Raw genomic sequence first — 18,943 nt, forward strand, 5'->3', positions numbered from 1 at the left:
GAACGGCGCGAGAAGATTCGTAACACCAATGGCAACCATCTCCTGAGAAGGGTTAATCGTGTAGTTGTTCACTCGTCCGAAAGATTTCGAAATTGCAATGTGCTCGATAAGCAGAACGATGACAGAAGCAGGCAGATGGGAAACGAGTTCAGTCGCAAGCTGCTTGTTCATGACGGGCACAGCCGCATTTTGGAAACCTAGACGAATTAGTTTGCCGTTGCTTCCAGCACAAACCAAGAACGGAACATACCACGAGGCACCTTTCCAAGAATCTTGAATTTAGGCTTGGATCGGTGATGCATGTTCACCAGCCAACTGATCATGGTGTACAAGAGAATGACGAATACAGTTCTGAGCGTGGAGAGGAAGAACATGAGTCTCTGGTGCTTGGGGAATCGCTTCGCGCCATAACTGCATCCAGCTCGAATTAAGTACAGCATTGCCAGAGCCGTCAGACCCATGGCAGCATCCAGTTTCGTTCTGGGCAAGTACTTGAGGGTGTGAATGATAACTTCGTAGGTCGGGTCTCGTGTGGTGTATGGCTTCGGGAAGCTTATTCCCATCATTGTAGGGACTTGACCGACCGCGATGCTGAGGGCAGATCCAGTCATGAAAGCAGAGAGCGCAGTGAGAGAGATCAGATCAACAATCCATCCAAGTCGGATTAAGCCAATGAAAAGCACGATAGAACCGGCGAGGATGGCTAATCCAGAGGCGATGAAATGTGGTGCCAAGTCTGGGATCTTCTCAGAGACGTCGGCGACGACGGTTCCAGTGACGGTGGACATAACAGCGACGGGCTACAAAAATCAGCCTGGGCATACTAAGGGGGTGTATCGAAAAACTTACGCCAATGGTGATGTCTTTAGATGTCGCAAAGAACCAGTAGATCAAGACTCCCATGAATGAAGAGTAAAGACCGAACTGAGGATCAAGATTGGCGAGTAGGGCGTAGGCCATGCCCTGAGGGACAACTACTGCACCAATAGTGATACCTGCAACGAGGTCTCCGATGAGCCATTGCAGGTTATACTTCGTAATCCAGTGGAGGAAAGGGAATAGAGATTTGATGTATTCCAGGACTTGATGTCTGGTAGGCACAACCTCCGAGATCAAGTCAAGTGTCGATGGGGGTTGCTCGACGAACGTATCAGTGGAGCTGACGGAGAATACAGACTCGCCCCGTGTCACCTCATCTCTGTACGGCTCAGGGTCCTGAAGCTTGATTCTCAAGAATTTGGCCAAGCCATGGCCAATCTTGGTGCGCGTGTTCGACATCTTGGTGTGGCGACGTTCCTTGATTGCCAAGTATGGGGGAACGGCGAAGTCGAGCGGAGGCCAAGGCCACTATGGGAGCTGAAGGTGACCAGAAGGAATAGATCCGGGAGACTGGATGCCACTTAAGCTTGGCTGCGTGATGCCGAGCTTTATATTCGTGGGACAGCCGTGCTACCTCTCAAATCCCAGGTCCACGGTATACCCCCGCAGAGAAGGAAGCAGGGGGGCCCAGAGCGGGATCTTGGATGGACCGCGTCTGCAACACCCACCTATACCCTCACTCAGCTCTTTAAAAAGCAAGTCAGGATGAGATAATGAAATGGATATGTCGACGAATCGGGCTAGTTTGGCCGCGAGGAGGGACTGCTCTTGCTGTGAATTGTTCCAGCAAGACAGGGGAGGTGGGCGGATGGTCGATTTTAGGAATGTGAGAGGAACATGCAACTAGGGTCGCAAGGCTCAATAAGTGACAGCGGACACACGGTTCTGCGGTACGCAGCAGGTAGCTTGTACTTGGGTCTCACGGCTGGTTGAGCAAATTGCAAAGTTGTATCGCTATTGAACAACAAGCGCCTCGGTAGCGTGGGGAAGTGACACAGGTTGTGGATGAGGCAAGATGCTTCTGAGCAAGTTGATGATCGCCGACTGTGGTGAGTCGAGCTATTGAACGCCCCCGATGGCCAGATCACCCCGTGAAGACACGATGAGCACGGGAGAAGGCTTGGAGTAGCTGTAACCAAGAAGATCGCAATGAGAAGCGAGACTGCAACGCAATGTGATCTAACAGGCTGGGTGAGCCGTGTTCGACTGCAGGCGCTCGTTCCGCGGTGTGTGGCAGGCAGGGATCTCAGATGGTGAAAGAGATTGGAAGAATTGCGGAAGGTCCCTTGTTGCCCAAGGCTGGTGAGATGAAGAGTCGTGTAGCTTTTGCGATGTATGTAAGTATATCTATATGAATCTCTCAGTGTAAGGGGTCCTCTGGGGCCTGGGTGCAGCTACGAGGCGCCGAATCCACCGGATAGCTTGAGGCGCGGGATTGCGTGATTGGGACCTAGCCACCTAAAGCTTAGTAGCGGCAACGACTCTTTTTTTTGCAGAAAAAAAACGTGGAGCACGTAATTGAGTTCAACAACGGACTCTAGAACCTTGGACTAGAATGGGGTCTCGTTGAACCATAGGAAAGAATCGCCGGAGTGACGTTGAACATGTATAATTGCGGACCGATGCCCCATTGAGCTTACGATAACCACGGAATGGCCCGACAGATGCGATGATTAAGAGATGAGAACGTAACCGCATGTGGGCACTCGCCAAAGCTATACGGCATATTAGATGCATGCCCTGTGGGAGATGATCATCACCACTGAGGACCCCATTACATACGTTGGAATACATGTGTAACATCTGTAGAAATCCTCTTCTAGGATTAGTTGTCAGCTTCCCAGGTGATGGTCCAATGTGACCAGCCTTTCCAATCCTGCTATTGACAAGCTATCGATACGGCGAGCAGTTTGCTGAATACAGAGCTGACTGCCCCGAGCTTCGCTACTAGTAGAGAATTTCATTTTCACTTGATCTATGATTCCCATTTCTCCGCGCAGTTGACGCGGCGTAAGAGGTACAATCCAAGCCAAGACGGCGGTACGTAGAGGCGTATGGGGCCGTACAGGGATCGTAGCCCTCCCGACTTGGGATGGCTGTCGAGGCAGCGAATCACAGGCCTTGATTAGCATGGAGGGGCTATGGTGCAATGGTTCGAGGTGTTGTCGCCATCGAGCTGCAATATCTCTCGTCGAGCTCAATGCGTGGATGCCAGCCCAAAGCCGGGAAAACAGCTGGTGAAAGACCTCGCGTGCATTGAGGCGTGTTGAAGCTTTTCTTGACTTGTTCAAGCTTTCGGGCTTCTCCTTGCCGTGTCTTGGGAGCTCAAGCCTCGATTCCAGCAATCTCTTCTGAGGCTGGTCGAAGGCCTTTTCAATTGATAAACGTGGACAAATGCCATCAGATAATGCATTGAACGGGACTGGATGCGTGCCTTGACACCTTCCAATGTGACGATATCGCTGTAAAACTGTAGCTGCTTAGCTCAGCTCAATGTGTCTGGACCTGGAGCACGTCATCCTTCTCAAAGCGGACTGTTTTGACTCGGTCGGGCAATTCTGAGAAAAATTGAGTGCTGCGGCGACTTGCTGAGGTCACGGCGGGGCAGCAAGCCGAGGCTGACGTGATCGCCCGGAACGGATCAACACCAGGCCGAGAGATTGTGAGGGCCTTATCTTATCGGCTTGGCTGGACAGCGCTGGAGAGCATGGATCTGGAAAGAAAAGGTCGAGACCGCCTGGTCGGTCTGCCTGCCTCCAGGAACCCTGTCGAAATGCTGTAACGGAGCTTTTCTGGTTCTCGTTGTAAGTTGAAAGGCTCCGAGGTAGTTGCAAGTGAAAGTGTCACGGCTGATTCAGCTTTGTAAAACCTGTGCTGTTGTACGGAGATTCCTCTCTGCACCCAAAATACGTTTAACTTAGCCGGCTGCTTGTTAGAGCTCTAAGCACTAAACGCGACCCCGCGAAAAAACGCGGTGCTGTGTGACTTCGCCCAGCCAAGCACCAGCCTCCCCGCTTGTGCCATTTGCAACAGAGTAAACTGATCGCTTCTGACATTGATGAAGCTCAAACCATGAAAGAGTCTGCTGCAGCATGCTTGATGCGTAAACCTAGTCGAAGAAAGCTTTGACTCTTTTGCTCCGGTTAACAATTGCTCCTCTCTTCATTCTCTAATCACAGAGTGCCTGCTAGCAATGCCTAGCCCCGTGAAAGAGACGATGATACCTTCACTGCCGCAACTGGCAGCGACACAACTGCAGCCACCGCCATCGCCAGGGACACATCGAGCTTTGAGAAAGCTGCAGTCTGCCCATAATCTCGGAGCTAAGGCTGCGAACCAGCCCTCGCTCATCTCTCAACAGCGCTTCCAACAGCAGCAGCAACAGCAACGTGGAATCTCTCCCACGCGGAAGGGCAGGAATGTCAGCGTCAACCGATCACCACAACGGGCACGTGCAAATAGCGACGCCAATCTACTGCAGCCAATGGGTGATTTAGCCCCGAACGGTCACCCGACCTTGAGTCGGCGGTCAGCCGCATCAGATGGCTTGGGCCTCGATAGGTTATTTCGAGATGGACCGCCTGATGGGGACTGGGAGAGCGCTTTGGGCAGTTTGCGGCATCATGTTTTGAGCGATGGGATTAAGAGCGATAGCGATGGCATGGTGAGGCGCCAGTGAAGAGCATACTCATTGACCACAATCACTAACTTGTTGGCAGTCGAACCTCCGCATATACGTTTGGCTTGTCATGCTTGATGCTCCTGTCATGAATACCGACGATTACCTCGCACTGATACACCGTGGCGCATCACCTGCTTATTCCAAGATTCGCAACGACACCTTCCGAACGCTATCCACTGACCCTCTGTTCCGCCGCCGAGTGAGTGAGGCCAGCTTGATCCGTCTACTTAATGCCGTCGCCTGGAAGCTCTTCGACGCGAGACCGCTCAGCAGCAGGCCCTCCCTGTCGCAACAAGAGACACCGACTAAGGGAAGCGATCTTCAGTCACAAGCATCGAGCCCTGCAGCCAAAAACCGAGCTCGAGCGTTGACGCTTACAACCGAGGGCTCGGAGAGCAGCATGGTTTCGGAGCCCGGGCTATATGTTCAGGGAATGAACGTACTGGCAGGCCCCTTCCTTTACTCAGCACGAAGTGAGGTGGAGGCTTTCGTTGGAGTTCACCGGCTATTGACGAAGGAATGCCCCGGCTACATCCGAGGAGCCATGGATGGCGTCCATAAAGGCGTCGCACTGGTCGACAAGGTCTTGTCCATTGTCGACCCCAAGTTGAGTTTGTACTTAACATCAAAGGGCCTGACTGCTAAGATCTACGCCTTTTCGTCCATCCTGACGCTTTCTGCCTGCACACCTCCCTTACCCGAACTGCTCAAGCTGTGGGACTTCCTCTTCGCCTATGGCCCCCATTTAAACATTGTCTGCGTTGCGGCCCAGCTATACCTGCATCGTAACACGATACTGGCATCTCCAAGGTAGTCCTTTTATTCTGTGTCCGCTTTACAAGTCTGATGCTAACCCCTGATAGCCCTAACCTTCGAAATTTCCCTCCCCTAAACGCAGAGAAGATCAAGAACATAACGGTTTATATGCTTACAATGATTCCTGACGATATATACCAGGAAATTGTGTCGCACGCAAAATGATCTGGTATCATGACTACTTATGAAGAGGAGCCCCCGACTGCCGCTGTATCAGCTTTACAACCAGAGACTTCCGAGTTTCGTCGAGGATGTGGTGCTTGCGGACTTTGAACCGTTCGCCGTAAATTAGAAGCTCCAACTTCTTTGTGATAGAAAGAACAGCAAAAAGCAAGAAGGCGATGTATTTTGCTAGAGGTAAAACAAATCGACAGACTTGGCACCTCGGGCAATGCATTCCTGCCCAGTGAACTCCTTGCTTCAGCCACTAGTCTTGTTTGATAACCAGGGAGCACTACAAAACCCTACATTTTGAGGCAAGCCATTGAGCTTTCTGACGATTAGAAGAATATGGGTCGAGAATTTCTTTATCAAAGAAAGCTGGTTGACGAATTACAGAATTCAAGGTACAAGACGCTCTGAAAGGCTTGTCAAGAGGCCAGATGACGGAGAAAAGCAAGAGAAGCTTCATCTTGAGTCCCTACAACCGCAAGGCAATTAGGATGGGCAAGTCTAATGGTAACCACTTGAGATACTCGCCTTATACCAGACTTAGGTCGCTGCTGTCCTGGCTTGATGCCAAGACAAAGACACGGAGCAGATCAGGGCAAAGCGCGGCTCAGGCCATGGTTATATTTAGCCGCAGTGCTGGAATTCTGAGCGTAATAAGGCCATCCAAGCTTGACAGCTTGAAGAGCCTGAGCAACAGCAAGGGATTTAGTAGATAGTAATATGGAAAATCAATTTAAGCATTTGTTTGTGCACATCTGCGTTAGGTGAATCCCTTGGCCACCCGGTAGGAATCGAGCGGTCAATAGATGGCCTACAATAGCCGCCCTTGACACCAAATGAGATGACATATCCCTTTGAAGAACCTCAAAACCAGCACCACAGCAGCAAAGAAAAATAGGCCACAAGATGAAGGGATGAAAAAGATCATTGCCTCACCTGCATGACCACGTTGTAGGTATTCAGGGATTGTTAGAAAGAGCTCTAAAAAATGCAATGCAACCCTAGATCTGCGATCTCGAATCTACAGCACATCTGCATGGGCCGACTCGGAAGCATGCCAGATCCAATGATAGCCAATCCCTTTCCCCTTTCCACAGCCAGCAGTTCTAACAACGGAAACACACTGCGTCATCCCCGTCCGACCGCCGCTGGCCCAAAATCGTCAGCGGGATATTAGCCGCGACTCAGTCCTCTGCCGCTGTCGAAATGGGCCAACAGATTGCACGGCTCAATTTCCAGGAACATGCGACCCTCGTATTTGTCCTACACCTGCGGCGGGATGATGGTGTCCATGCAATACCGAGGACAACATGTAGACAGCCATATTGTGTAGGGTTGATATATCCCGTCGACGAGATGATGTAGGTACGACACAGGATAGATAGAGAGACATGCAAAGCCCAATACCAATATAAGTCCCCTAGCCCCGGCCTGGCGCTCAGCCCATCTGAAGAAATCAGGGTCCTGGGTAGGCCATGGCTTGCAGACCGGGCTGTCTCACACATCGTACGCAGTAGGTGAACCACACCAGGACTACCCGAGACTCAATCGTTTGGAACCACATTCTTTATACGGATTTTTTCTATCCATGGACGCTACACAATAGTAGCTATATACATTCCTTCCTCGAAGGAAGGGTTGACGACATCTACAGTATAAGAGGTGTTGAGACCCTCTTTCAGACTCCTTGCGACACAACTATCGCAGACAGACAACCCCCTTCACTCACTAGCTCTTTGACTTTGACGAGCATATTACCCCTTGAGCGAGATCTATACCGCAATCATGCAAAAATCACTCTTTTTCTTTCTGGCCGCCTGCGTAGTGCAAGCTGCAGCAACAGACTTGACCCGCCATGCAAAGGTTTCCTTCAAGGGGTCCAAGCGGGCGCTTCTGACCTGCGAGGAGACATATGGTGTTGGTTCGATTCCTTGTGGAAACAGTTCGAGCACGTTTTGCTATAATCCAAGCATTGGACAGGTAGGTCCTCGTCTCTTGGGTATTCCACTCTTCTTGAGCAATATCGCTAACGGTAGCTAGACATGTTGCACACTCGACAACGGATACTGCGACGTAGGAACCCACTGCGCTCCTGTGGCAGGGTTCTGCTGCCTCGATGTACGTATTCTCTGCACTTGAACTTGAGAGAAGGCCGTCTGCTAATCGATATGACAGAGCGAGACCGATGAAACTTGTGCAGACAATGCCGGTTTTGCATTACCTGTTTCTTCGATTGCGGGAGCTCTTTCGGTGAGACCTTTCTTGACAGGATCGGGCACCTTGATACCAGAAGCAACCGCAGAACCCGCGCTTGCGACCGGGGGCACATCCGAGGTCACCCTGTTTCCAGCGACGCAAACAGAGACCGCGGTGATCACGGAAGTCTCGCAGATCACACTGTTTCCTGTAACGCAGACGACCGTGACAATTCCCCTGGCGACTGGACCAGGCCCCTCAAGCAATATCAGCGCAAATGTCAGCGCGACATATATCCCGAGCGTCGTGCAAGTGTCTGTAGCTAGGACGGAGCAGCGAACCCTGATGTGGGCAAGTATTGGTATAATAGCAGTGGCATTGTTCATGTCCTCCTGCTAAACAGATCATGGAATTGGCGTTTGGGTGGCTCTTTTCGGATTAAGCACATCGAAGTCATTATTTAGAAGCTCTGGATATTGAGCAACTAATGACCGGCAGCAAGATTGCAAGCCGGTGAATAATCCCGGGCGCGGGAAACACGTATCTAATGACCCGCGAATCTGCGGTAATATACCCCTTTATACTATTCGTGTCGCGGATATTGTTTTGCGTGAAGAGCTGGTGCATGCTGAGTGCCAGTCTGCTGGCTTTGAATAGTCGTTCAATACACCGGGCAGCCCCCCTCGGCTCGGCGAAAGGCGCTGGAGAAGAACTGCTGCATGGCGGTGTAGTGAAAGAGAATTCCACCCAGCACAGCAATATGCCACAGATTATGACTACCGCCAAAGTAATCGAACATGCCAGGGAACCATCTCTCGGGTACCTTGCTGGCGTAGATGAAGGCTCCTGCAACGTACACGAACAGAGACTTCGCAATGGGCGAGTAGAACTGCCACACAAACTCAAGGCCGCGTGACCACGAAAGCTGTGCAATAGGCAGGAACCCAGTTGCGGCGAGGCCGATGTAGAATGCAACACGGACCCAAGCCATGTCCTGGCCATTGAACCGGGGGTGCCAAGGGAGCATAACGCCGCCTATGCCGAGGATCGCCGTCGTACTCATGTATATCAACTGGCTAACGGGCTCGCAGTAGAACGCCGTGTACTCTGTTGTCATGATGGATGCTGCGACCAATAACGAAATACCCGTGTAATCCACACAAGCAAACATGGAAATCAGATCCACATCCGCAACGGCGTTCATGGTATGCCATATTGTGCTGCAGACAAGGCATTGGCATGCGGCAAAGAAGAAGACGGCTGCAATGAAAATATCCGCCTTCGTGCTGAGCGAGAAATTGAGACTCGTGGGGTAGAAGTAGAAGGCCACAGAGAGGACAATTATCAACCCAAGAGCATGACTCCAGATGTTGACAAGCTCGTTTGACATGCCAAATGCAGACCGGATACAACCCGAGTAGGACTCTGTGAATCGATATCCCTTGACGATATGTGGGTTGATCCTCCATGGTATTGGTAGGTCATCGTATCGGATGAGACCGTGCTCTCGTGCCCGATGCACGGCCCTCTGAATATGTTCCTCGAGAGACTCTGCGGCATGCTTAGCTCTCTCGAAACCCTCTCCGACCACTTCTCTGGCACGTTCAAAGCCCTCGTCGACCACGCGGCGACCCTCGTCCATGAAAATACCCGCAGCATCGGCAACATTCTGAAGACCTCGTTCCCGAAGCTTGTATGCTCGATCCTCGAAGTCGGAGAGCATGCTGTCTAGTAACTCAATACTGACGCGAGTCTTCTCGTTGAGAGACTCGGCAGCAGCTAGCGCATCTTGGTATCTAGTCTCAATCGTCTCTACCATTATGTGCAATCTTCGCCGGCCCTCGCCAATTACCTCCTCGGAGACCTGTGAGCATCTTGTCCGCACTGCCTCAAGCGTCGAGTAAGCCCGAGAAAGACTGGCATCGATTGTGAGGTCGCCATAGCTTTCGATGAACTCGAGCCGTCGCTCAAGTTCTTGAAGGAACAGATCGACCTGGATTTAAGTTAGGACCATCAAGCCTAGTCGGGTATTATGGGGACCAGGACACTGACCTTCAAGACGAGTGCCTCCTCTCCCTCCATGAAGTTCTTCACAATGGATTTTCTCCTGGGAATGAAATTCGAATGGCGTCTCTTTCGCGCTGGCCGCACAAGTTGTGCGTCGCTGCCGGAGGCCCGAGTCTCTGGGCTCTCCTCGCTGGAGGCCAGACTATAGGGAGAGGAGCAAGTCATATTTGAGCTCGTAGTCAGATCCATGGCCAAATCAGTCAAGAGTCTGTGGACCTCTTTGAGCAGAATATCGACCGCCGCCAAGAGAGGGGACGAGTTGCAAAGGGAGGAGAGAGGGGAACAAGTAGGTCTTCACATGGAAAGCCACGAGCCGACAGAAAACCAGTCAATTGGCTGGTCTCTCTGGGACCCTCTGCAGATGGATGGCTACTAGATAGGGACCTGCAGGCGGGCGCTCCCAAACCCACCAAATTCAAGCCCGAGAGGCGAGAGCTGGTTGTCAGATCGGTTGGGGCGGCGGCGGAGGCGACCTTGCGGATCTCAACAGCGGGGGAGGTGATTGGTTCCGACGGGCGCCCGAGAGCCTGGACTGGTAAGTCTAGAGGGGGAAGTAAGAGGCTGAAGAACACTCTAGTCGCACGCTGAATAGAGCCCTACAGTGATCAATAGCGCAATTGTTCAGCACGTCTGGATTGCGCCTGCATTATCTCAGGTGTCTTGAATACACTCTGTGAAGCACACGAGGAGAATCAGGAAATGAAGGCGTACTAGTTGGCATATATATTAGAATAATGAAAAATGGCCGTCATAACTTCGGGTGGCCCCCGGAAATGGCCAATCTAGTGATCTTCGGGGCTGGCGCTGAAATGAGCTGCTTGGCCCGCCCCCAAATTGAGCCAATACCATCATCGCGGCCCCAGCGGAAGCCGATAGTTAAGGAGAGATCGCAGCAGCCGCTGTATAATCTGAAGTCATGAAAAACTGCTAAGCTGTAATTGTCACACTTCGATGAGCGGCACTATATCGTGCTTGCATCAAAGTCTGGTGATATTGTACTAACAATACCCACCCATTGTTCTTTGGCGAACTCTCGCCCGAAACCCACTCGCTGACTCGGCCCGGAGCGCCTAACTTTCGGCCGCCGGACAAAGCATTTCTCCTGAACACCCAAAGATAGTGAAGCTCAGATAGTCCAGGAAACAGTCGATCGCTTTCAGGTTTGACCACAACAAGATCAAGCAACCATTTCGCAACTTCGCAAATTCGATACGAGGAAGATACGAGCTCGCCTAAGGCGACTCTGACGCTGAAAATGACAATCGATACCATCGTCACCGACGCGAGCCTGGTGTCTTTCCTGCAGATCTCTCAACATGCGCGCGAGCAGGCCCTGAACCTAGCAGATCGCCTCGCGGCAGCCAGCGAAGCCGAGCATCTGACGACCGAAGAGCAGCTCGAGCTGTCCAAGGAGCAGAAGCAACTGAGCACCAACCTGGCCCACCTGCGTGGCCTGCACCGGGCCGCATATTTCGCTGCGCGCGACACCAAGGCGCAAACGGCAGAGGCGCGTCAGGAGGTGGATAGATTGCACCTGCAGCTACAGAACCTCTACTACGAGCAACGACATCTGCAGGGCGAGATCACGGCGTGCGAGTCCTACGAGTAAGTGACCAGCAAAATTGATGTTGACGCACTGAAGATGGAACATGAGCTGACGATGATTGTCGTAGTCATATCTATCAAAAGCTCCCACTGATCCCTGTGGAGGAATTCCTGGCGCAACATCCGGAACACGCCGACGACGATGAGAATGCCCTCATGGAGGCGCGGATCGATCACGAGAAGGCAGAGCGTGAAGCTCTGGAGCAGCAAAGGCAGGAGCTACTCAAGAGGAAACAAAAGCTCATCGCAGACAACAAGAAGCGCCGAGATGACCTTGCGAACCTAGATAAGGACTTGGAGAAGTTCATCGATGTATGTCTCATCTGTCGGTACTTGATTGCGCGGGTTCATACTGACTATCTTAGGCGGCGAAACCAATCCAGAAGCTGTTCGAGAAGGTTGTATGATGGACTGGAATTGAAAATGACCATTGCTATGCACACCATCGAGAATCCGCGGAACCTAGGCTTGCTAGCACTGTCACCCTTGACATCAAATCATTGGATGATCTCGTAAGCTTAGAAAAGTCGGTGCTATATCACGCCTATACGGCTCTACTTTGGAAGTGCATCGCTTAGAGCCTTCATTACAGAAGATGGTCGGCGAGAATGTACTAGGTACCTCGGCAAAGCACACGTCCGCGGTCCAGATCCACGAGAGTGATTGAAGGCGTCTATCTCAGTGTAGATCGACCCAGCGCGCCATTGCTGTCGCGAAGCCTAGGCTTGACAAGAACATGCAATGCTTGCTAAAGTGTGGAGAGTTTCGCTGAGAAAATGCGAGTAGTCTTCCTGACTTACATCTATACGATATAAATCGAAACAGCCAATACAATCAATGAGATTGAAAAGTTTGAAGCTGCCTCCCGCTGTAGTGCGTCATAACAACTTGCCCCTTCTGGAAACAAATGCGAGTTGAATTGAACCAGTGAGTGTTGTCAGACCCTCCGGCCGGTAGGAAACCCGTACGGCGCAAGGTGGGTATCTGTCCGAGCTCTTGGAGACGCGCGTACAGTTGGTCTCGCCGGCGCCGCTCCGATGTCAAGACAACAAGATAAATGTTCCCGCTTTAGAGACGCCGGAGCGGGTCGACATGTCAAACAGCTTCAATATCCATTCACCTACCTTATCGGTCTACGACTCAGCCTCTCTTGGTATGCTTAGCGTGATGCAAGCGTTCTTTCCTACCGGCGACACTAGATTGCGAGAGCGAAGCGTAGCTCAGTCAATACCATTTTAACACATTCAATGTATCTCGAGCCAGGACAGTGTTGACTCAAATCTTAAGTTATCAATCTCAGTGAAGAGTTGGTCGGACTTACACCATGGATCACCTCTTCCAACATGACTTCACCTATTTAGATCAGTCAAGTAAGGTGGACTGCGTCTCAGGCAAACCAGTCCGAGGAAGTCACTATTATTCATCTTCTAAACCACATTACAGTGGTAGCTCAACAGCTTTCATTTGGGCTCACAGCAGACCTGTGTATGGTCTCCCCTCTCCGTGTACAATCAAGTGGAACCAAAATCTGAAAATGGTTAAAGATTGAGAAGTGACCAATTGGAGGCTGGCTTGTGACTGCAAAAGGCAAGAAATCAGCGAGCCGTAATTAGTGGGCCAAGCCTCTCGCCCACTAGCCTTAAACCAGGATATGACAGCGACCAGCCAGTGGGAATGCAGCTCGCAACACGTTGAAGGCCCATTGACTTGGATGTCACCGTGCGACTCCAATACTAGTGGGGTTTCGTGTAAAGAAGCTTAATTATTGACAGGATGATTAATGAAGTTGGGAGATGTACTCATTTAGCGATCTCGAGATGACACTGGTACTGGTGAAAGAGTACCTGGAACCTGGATCTAACTGCGATGCTCTGTGTAAGCTCTAGGACTGTACGAATACGACAACTTCAAAAGGGCTCCAATCTCTATTATCTGATCGTCGTCCAAGTTACGGGCTCGTCTCTGAAGCAGACGACTGTCAAGACTTGGAATGGCAAGCGACAACGCCAGCTCACGAAGGGTCATCTCTTACGAAGCGTCGCCCCTAGCCGCATTTGCCTACGTAGTTCTCTCGGTACAACTCATACAAACGGCCATGGTCCTATGTGGCTGCTGCGGTACCATGAACAAGAAATTGCTGAAGCGAGTTTTGCGACATTTGACTTGCCTAGCGCTTGAGGAGTGATGTACATGCAATATCATCGCAAGACCACCAGATATGGACTAGGACGATGGACTTCGGCGTTCCCTGTGTCCTAGAGTTTTACTGGGTAAAGTGTAAATACTTGACGCGAGATTTGTTCTAGAAACAAGGTAAGGAGCATTTGCCGGTGACATTGTGATATCCCATCGACCTATCTTCGTATTAATGGGATACCCACCTCGCTTGCTAAAAGTCTCAACGATGCGATATCTTCATAATATGAGACATCAAGGTGATCTGGTGTATACTGCGTATGTCTTGGAGGCATGTGGCAACCACCTGTAACTGAAGAAAATGGAGATGGCTACCTTCCATCCCATTCTTGATTAGGCGGTCGACCATATGATTCTGTGAGATCGTCTACCAGAGCCACGCCGTCGTCACCAGTCGGCAAAGCACGTTTTAGCGTGGCCTGGCGCGTGATACTCCATATCGCAGCCCGGGGTTGCTTTGGGAATCTTGACCTATCAGCTCGTCACCTCACTCAATGAGACCCCTTCAATCTTTCATTTGCGATATCAGACCCTTTCATTTGGCTACTGCTGTCGCAGCTCGCCTCGACTACCTGCACTATCTCCTGGCAGTCTATCTTTCATATGTCCCACAGGAGGTACACCCTTGCTACCTGGAGCTGCCTTGAAATTATATCTTTGATAGCTCATAATGCTTTCATTGTCGCTTTCTCATATCTCTGAGCCTCATATTCTTCAATAGTTCTGTTTCCATCTCCCGATTCTAGCTGCCTCCTCCCTCCTTTTGCTCGTCCAAGGCTGTTTCTTCCTCGTCGAATTGCTTTGGAGGAGACTCTTGCTCCATCCCTGTTATTGCTTCATCGTTTCATCTGAAGTTGTGCCTTCGCAAAACAGTACACAATTGAGCAAGTTTCCATCACCACATTGCCATCATGTCACTCTTTGTCTGGTGCTCGCGCCGCTCTGGAGGACTGGCCATGATAGCTCTGTTGATGTTGTGTTATTGGGTCATATCTAAGGAATCCGCTGTTGTCAGTCAGGAGCATGGCTTCAGCTACAAATCGCTTGGCAACCCTAGCGTACCGATAGAGAGCACCGGAGGCGGATATTGGACAGTTATCTTCGCCTACTACTGCCTCTTGGTTCACGTCTTGGTCTCTGCCTTTCCGCTGCGAGCCTGCTGGGCGATTTGGGACATGACCCGAAGTTTGAGGAAACCGACACACAGCAGATTGCCTCGTGACTGCAAACTTGTTCAACGCCGTCGAAGCTCGAACACTTCTCTCGAAAGTTCTGAAACACTGGTCACGTCTCCTCATGGATCGGCGACCTATTCCGAGGTAATAGACCTCGAACTGGGAGCCTACGTGGATGGCGACCCAGTCATTTTCGAGCGAGTTATTCACGCGATCATCATTCCCAATTACAAGGAAGAGATGGACACGCTGAGAGAGACCTTGGAGGTGTTGTCGTCCCACCCTCAGGCCCGCAACAGCTACGATGTAAGTTCTCCTGCGTTGCATTTTCTAGATATGACGTCCAGGGTGGTGGCTGGCAATTGGCTGTTGCCCTGCGCGCTTGGCAGCGGCATCCAGCTGCACATGGTGTTAGTGATTGTGCTAATTGGCTGTTCTGACACCAAAACCACCTCCCCGGTCTCATATAACTCTCCCTCTTCACCTATTCCACGAGCCAGCTTGGCTAACCGATGTCCCACATGGCAGATTTACTTGGCAATGGAACAGCGTGAGGACAATGCCGAGCTCAAGGCCATGTCTCTTATCTCTGAGTTCGTCAAGAGGTTCCGCTCTATCGAGTTTACCCTGCACCCGGCAGACATCCCAGGTGAAAGTGCAGGCAAAGGCAGCAATATGGCCTGGGCTGCTTGCAAGTTGAGTGAGAAATATCCTTTGGGTATTCGGAGGGATGTTATTGTCACAGGAATCGATGGTAGGTGACATCAATACTTGCCCAAACTAAGAGGCTGTTTCTTAGAGGCTTTGTTCCCAAATCTTTCACAGCGAATCTTATGGACTCCTTTGAAGGTGGATGTGCTAACAAGTAACCCCTTGATGCAGCTGATAGCCACCTGATGTCGAGCTACTTCACCTTGATTACCACAATGCATCTCTCTTATCCGGAAACAGCTACAAGTACACTATATGCAGCGCCAATTATATTCGATCGCAATGCACACAATGTTCCAGCCATTGTCCGCGTTGCTGACATTCTCTGGTGTGCCGCGGGCATGTCTGGTCTATACCATGGCTCAACAATTGCCCCACCAACCTCTGTATACTCTATACCTCTTTCTCTTGTCGACCGGGTTGGAGGCTGGGACTGTGACCCAGAGGCAATTGGAGAAGACTTACACATGTATATCAAGTGTTTCTTTGCTCTTAATGGTCATCTGACCGTCAGGACCGTTCTCAGTCCCGTAAGCCAGACCAACGTCTCTGGGGGAGCAGGACAGGGCCTTGGTAGTCTTCTCGCGGACATAAAGGCTCGCTACAAACAGGCTATGCGACATATGTGGGGAGCTCTGGATACTGGATATGCTCTCCGTAAGGTATTCAAGCTCTGGAAAGAGAGAAAGCACACCTCGAGGGCTTACCGACCGCTACACAGCCCATCGAAAGATGCCATCGAGGCTTACATTTCTGAAGATCAACTCCACGATCCCGAGCAGCCTATTGGCCTCGGTATCTTCTCCGACATTACGCGTGACACCTTGAAACAGCCCGACTATCAACGTATCTTCTACCTCTTCCATCGCCTGTTCGAGGCTCACTTTCTGCCCGTTCACATGACCATCCTCGTCGTGGCGTCTACGCTGTTTGTCTGGGTGACCGAGGGCGACCCTGACGTCCATGGCATTGACTGGATCTTTGACGCCTGCAACGTCCTCAGAACAGCCGGCTTCATGGAGATAGCACTGTATCTCTTCCTCTACGAGAGATTCCACAGTATCTGCGTCTCTGCCCGAGAGAGGGAGATGACCGCTGCCGGTCTTGCCAAGGGCATGCATTTCTCGTACCGTGCGGTCAGGAGGAACTACATCGACTATATCATGGTGCCGTTTGTCGCTCCTCTATACGGTGCGATTCCATGTGCGCAGGCGCAGATATCCCACTTCTGGACCCTGGACTTGGTGTACTCGGTCAGCAAGAAGATCACTAGACAACGAGGCAGATCTCTCTCGGCGGCGTCGCTGGCATGATGAGACGTTCGAAGATCATGCTCTTCGTCTAATCTACGAAGAATTGCTGGAATTCGCGACCTCTTTCTCGGGATACATCCTAATCTGGATAATTATATTGGTTTCTTTTGTTGAGCCTAGGGGTTGGAACCGGTTTTCGAGAACTCGTTGTAGTTACTCCTGGCAGTGCATATATGTGTATAACACGCATAGGTGTTGGTGCGCATGGCATGGCATTTGGCATTGGAGCCTAGACTGAGGAGCATCTAGATGATTGTTTTCATTTCTTCTGGAGTTTTTGGAGCTGTGCGAGCTGCTGAGACTTGTTGAATGTATCCATGTCGCTGCATTCGCTCGTTGCACCAGCCAGGAGAAGGGTAGACTTGAGATGGTTGACTGGACTCGGGCAGCAGTGGGAGGGCCACTGAAATAACGAGGGAATCAGGGCGTCCCTTTTGTTTGGCTCAGAAGTTATCTCAACGAGAGAGTACGTGTTTCTGACGGCGACTGCAGAGCACCTGGGATGATTTCACATACCACAATAATGTCTAATTAGCATATGCATGGTGATTCAGATTCAGATTCAAATGATGTATGCGTAAGCAAATACGCAACACTGATAAATAGACAACGTATACCAGAAGGTTGTGCGACTCCTTCTCATGTCCATGCTGATTGCCAATGGCTCCCGTAGAGTCGGATCTGGGTTCCGTGTTAAGCCCCGAAGGGCTTCGGAGCTTTACTGCGCGCTGGCCAATCACATCGCGCATGACCCCTGGGGACGGTGCCGGACTTCGGACTCGGGCTGCGGGTCTTACAACTGAGACATCTCTCGCAGCTACCCGGTGCCGTACACAGTTCGGAGGGATGATCAGACAGGACGACAGCTGATTTACTCAAGATGGTAGATAAAAAGACCAGTCTCGGACAGAGTAGCTGGCGCGAGTCCTTTTCATTGGTATTGAGATTTCTCGGAAGTTGAAGCAGCAAGCCGCTCTCAGCAATTTAATTTAACACAGCATCGACCAGGAAATATTGCAGCCGACATTTCATATCACAAAGCGACTTTGAAGTCTTGAGCTTCAAATAGCTATACCATGGGCACCCGCAAGACAGTCCGCATTGGGGTGTTCATGCCCTCGGAATGCCAGCTCCTAGACACAGCTTGCATCGATGTCTTCAGCATGATGGGCTACGGCTACCTGTCGGTCATACCCTTCCTACCAAAGCACGTGTCCGAGCTGGCCCCGGAGGTCTGGATTGCCTACGTTGGCACCACGGCTCCGGGCACGCTCACGCCGCTGACGGCCGGCGTAAAGACTCCGATCACGCATCACCTCAGCGACCCAGAGGTCGCGCCGGGGAAGCTCGACATCGTACTCGTGCCGGGACCGGCGCCAGATGGGAAATGGAGTGAGGATGTGCTGGAATGGTTGCGAGCGCAAATGGCCGTTAAGACTACGGACTGCTTGAGCGTTTGCACCGGCATTTACCTGTTCGGCGAGGCAGGGTTGTTGAAGGGAAAGAAGGCGTGCGGCCCGAGAGGACTGCAGGACGATGTTTCGAAGAAGTATCCAGATGTGACTCTTCTTGGACATGAGTTACGGTGGATCCAAGATGGGAACTTTTGGTCAAGCGGTATGTTTCTTCTGACTCTTCCTTTGCACTCCATGAGCACTAGTCATGGCAATATGGCAATGCTGGCTGGCCACGGTCCCCTCACATTTGTTCAAGAGTCAAACTGATCAGAGACTTTTTCTTTTTGGGAAATTATAGGAGGCGTAACAAACGGCAATGACCTTGTTGCAGCTTATGCACGGCAGAGCAAGCACTTTCCATCGCCGATTGTGGAAATTGCCACGAACATGGCGGACGTTGGAGACCGGCCACAGAAGTATGGCGTAGGCCAAACAGCATTCACGATTGGGATCGTATGGCAGTTGCTGAAGGCTTGGGTGATGGGAGTCGGGAAAGCAAAGAGCTCCTGATCGATCCCACATCAGGGGTCTCAGAGTTGGGTGGAGGTGATTGGCACATGGTTGAACATACCATCTGTAAGATTTAGCTCCAGGGTGTTCTGATACCTATGGATATGAAGTTGATTGTCTTGATCAGAGGAGGCATTGTTGATCCCCTAACCAGAATGTCCTCTG

At 51.2% G+C, this 18,943-nt stretch overlaps 5 protein-coding genes across 5 annotated transcripts; 4 read left to right on the forward strand and 1 right to left on the reverse strand.

Moving 5' to 3' along the window:
* Nucleotides 1-4,540: 4,540 nt before the first annotated feature.
* On the forward strand, nucleotides 4,541-5,542 carry UCRPA7_2004 (putative mitotic check point protein bub2 protein; the record flags this gene model as incomplete). The annotated part of the gene is made up of 3 exons (XM_007914581.1): nucleotides 4,541-4,543; nucleotides 4,599-5,371; nucleotides 5,425-5,542. 3 exons carry the CDS (start codon nucleotides 4,541-4,543, stop codon nucleotides 5,540-5,542), a joined length of 894 nt encoding a protein of 297 aa, XP_007912772.1.
* A 2,863-nt stretch (nucleotides 5,543-8,405) lies between these two features.
* Nucleotides 8,406-9,976, reverse strand: UCRPA7_2005 (putative hemolysin-iii family protein; the record flags this gene model as incomplete). Its single annotated transcript, XM_007914582.1, has 2 exons — nucleotides 8,406-9,737; nucleotides 9,797-9,976. The coding sequence occupies 2 exons, from the start codon at nucleotides 9,974-9,976 to the stop codon at nucleotides 8,406-8,408; spliced, it is 1,512 nt and encodes a 503-aa protein (XP_007912773.1).
* Nucleotides 9,977-11,066: 1,090 nt separating this feature from the next.
* On the forward strand, nucleotides 11,067-11,823 carry UCRPA7_2006 (putative fms interacting protein; the record flags this gene model as incomplete). Its single annotated transcript, XM_007914583.1, has 3 exons — nucleotides 11,067-11,416; nucleotides 11,485-11,728; nucleotides 11,782-11,823. 3 exons carry the CDS (start codon nucleotides 11,067-11,069, stop codon nucleotides 11,821-11,823), a joined length of 636 nt encoding a protein of 211 aa, XP_007912774.1.
* Nucleotides 11,824-15,027: 3,204 nt separating this feature from the next.
* UCRPA7_2007 (putative sphingomyelinase family protein) lies at nucleotides 15,028-16,811 on the forward strand (the record flags this gene model as incomplete). The annotated part of the gene is made up of 3 exons (XM_007914584.1): nucleotides 15,028-15,093; nucleotides 15,316-15,541; nucleotides 15,799-16,811. 3 exons carry the CDS (start codon nucleotides 15,028-15,030, stop codon nucleotides 16,809-16,811), a joined length of 1,305 nt encoding a protein of 434 aa, XP_007912775.1.
* A 1,076-nt stretch (nucleotides 16,812-17,887) lies between these two features.
* Nucleotides 17,888-18,535, forward strand: UCRPA7_2008 (putative family protein; the record flags this gene model as incomplete). The annotated part of the gene is made up of 1 exon (XM_007914585.1): nucleotides 17,888-18,535. The coding sequence occupies one exon, from the start codon at nucleotides 17,888-17,890 to the stop codon at nucleotides 18,533-18,535; it is 648 nt and encodes a 215-aa protein (XP_007912776.1).
* Nucleotides 18,536-18,943: the final 408 nt, after the last annotated feature.

Source organism: Phaeoacremonium minimum, assembly GCF_000392275.1.
Source record: "Phaeoacremonium minimum UCRPA7 unplaced genomic scaffold PA7_03_scaffold_146, whole genome shotgun sequence".
NCBI lineage: Eukaryota > Fungi > Ascomycota > Sordariomycetes > Togniniales > Togniniaceae > Phaeoacremonium > Phaeoacremonium minimum.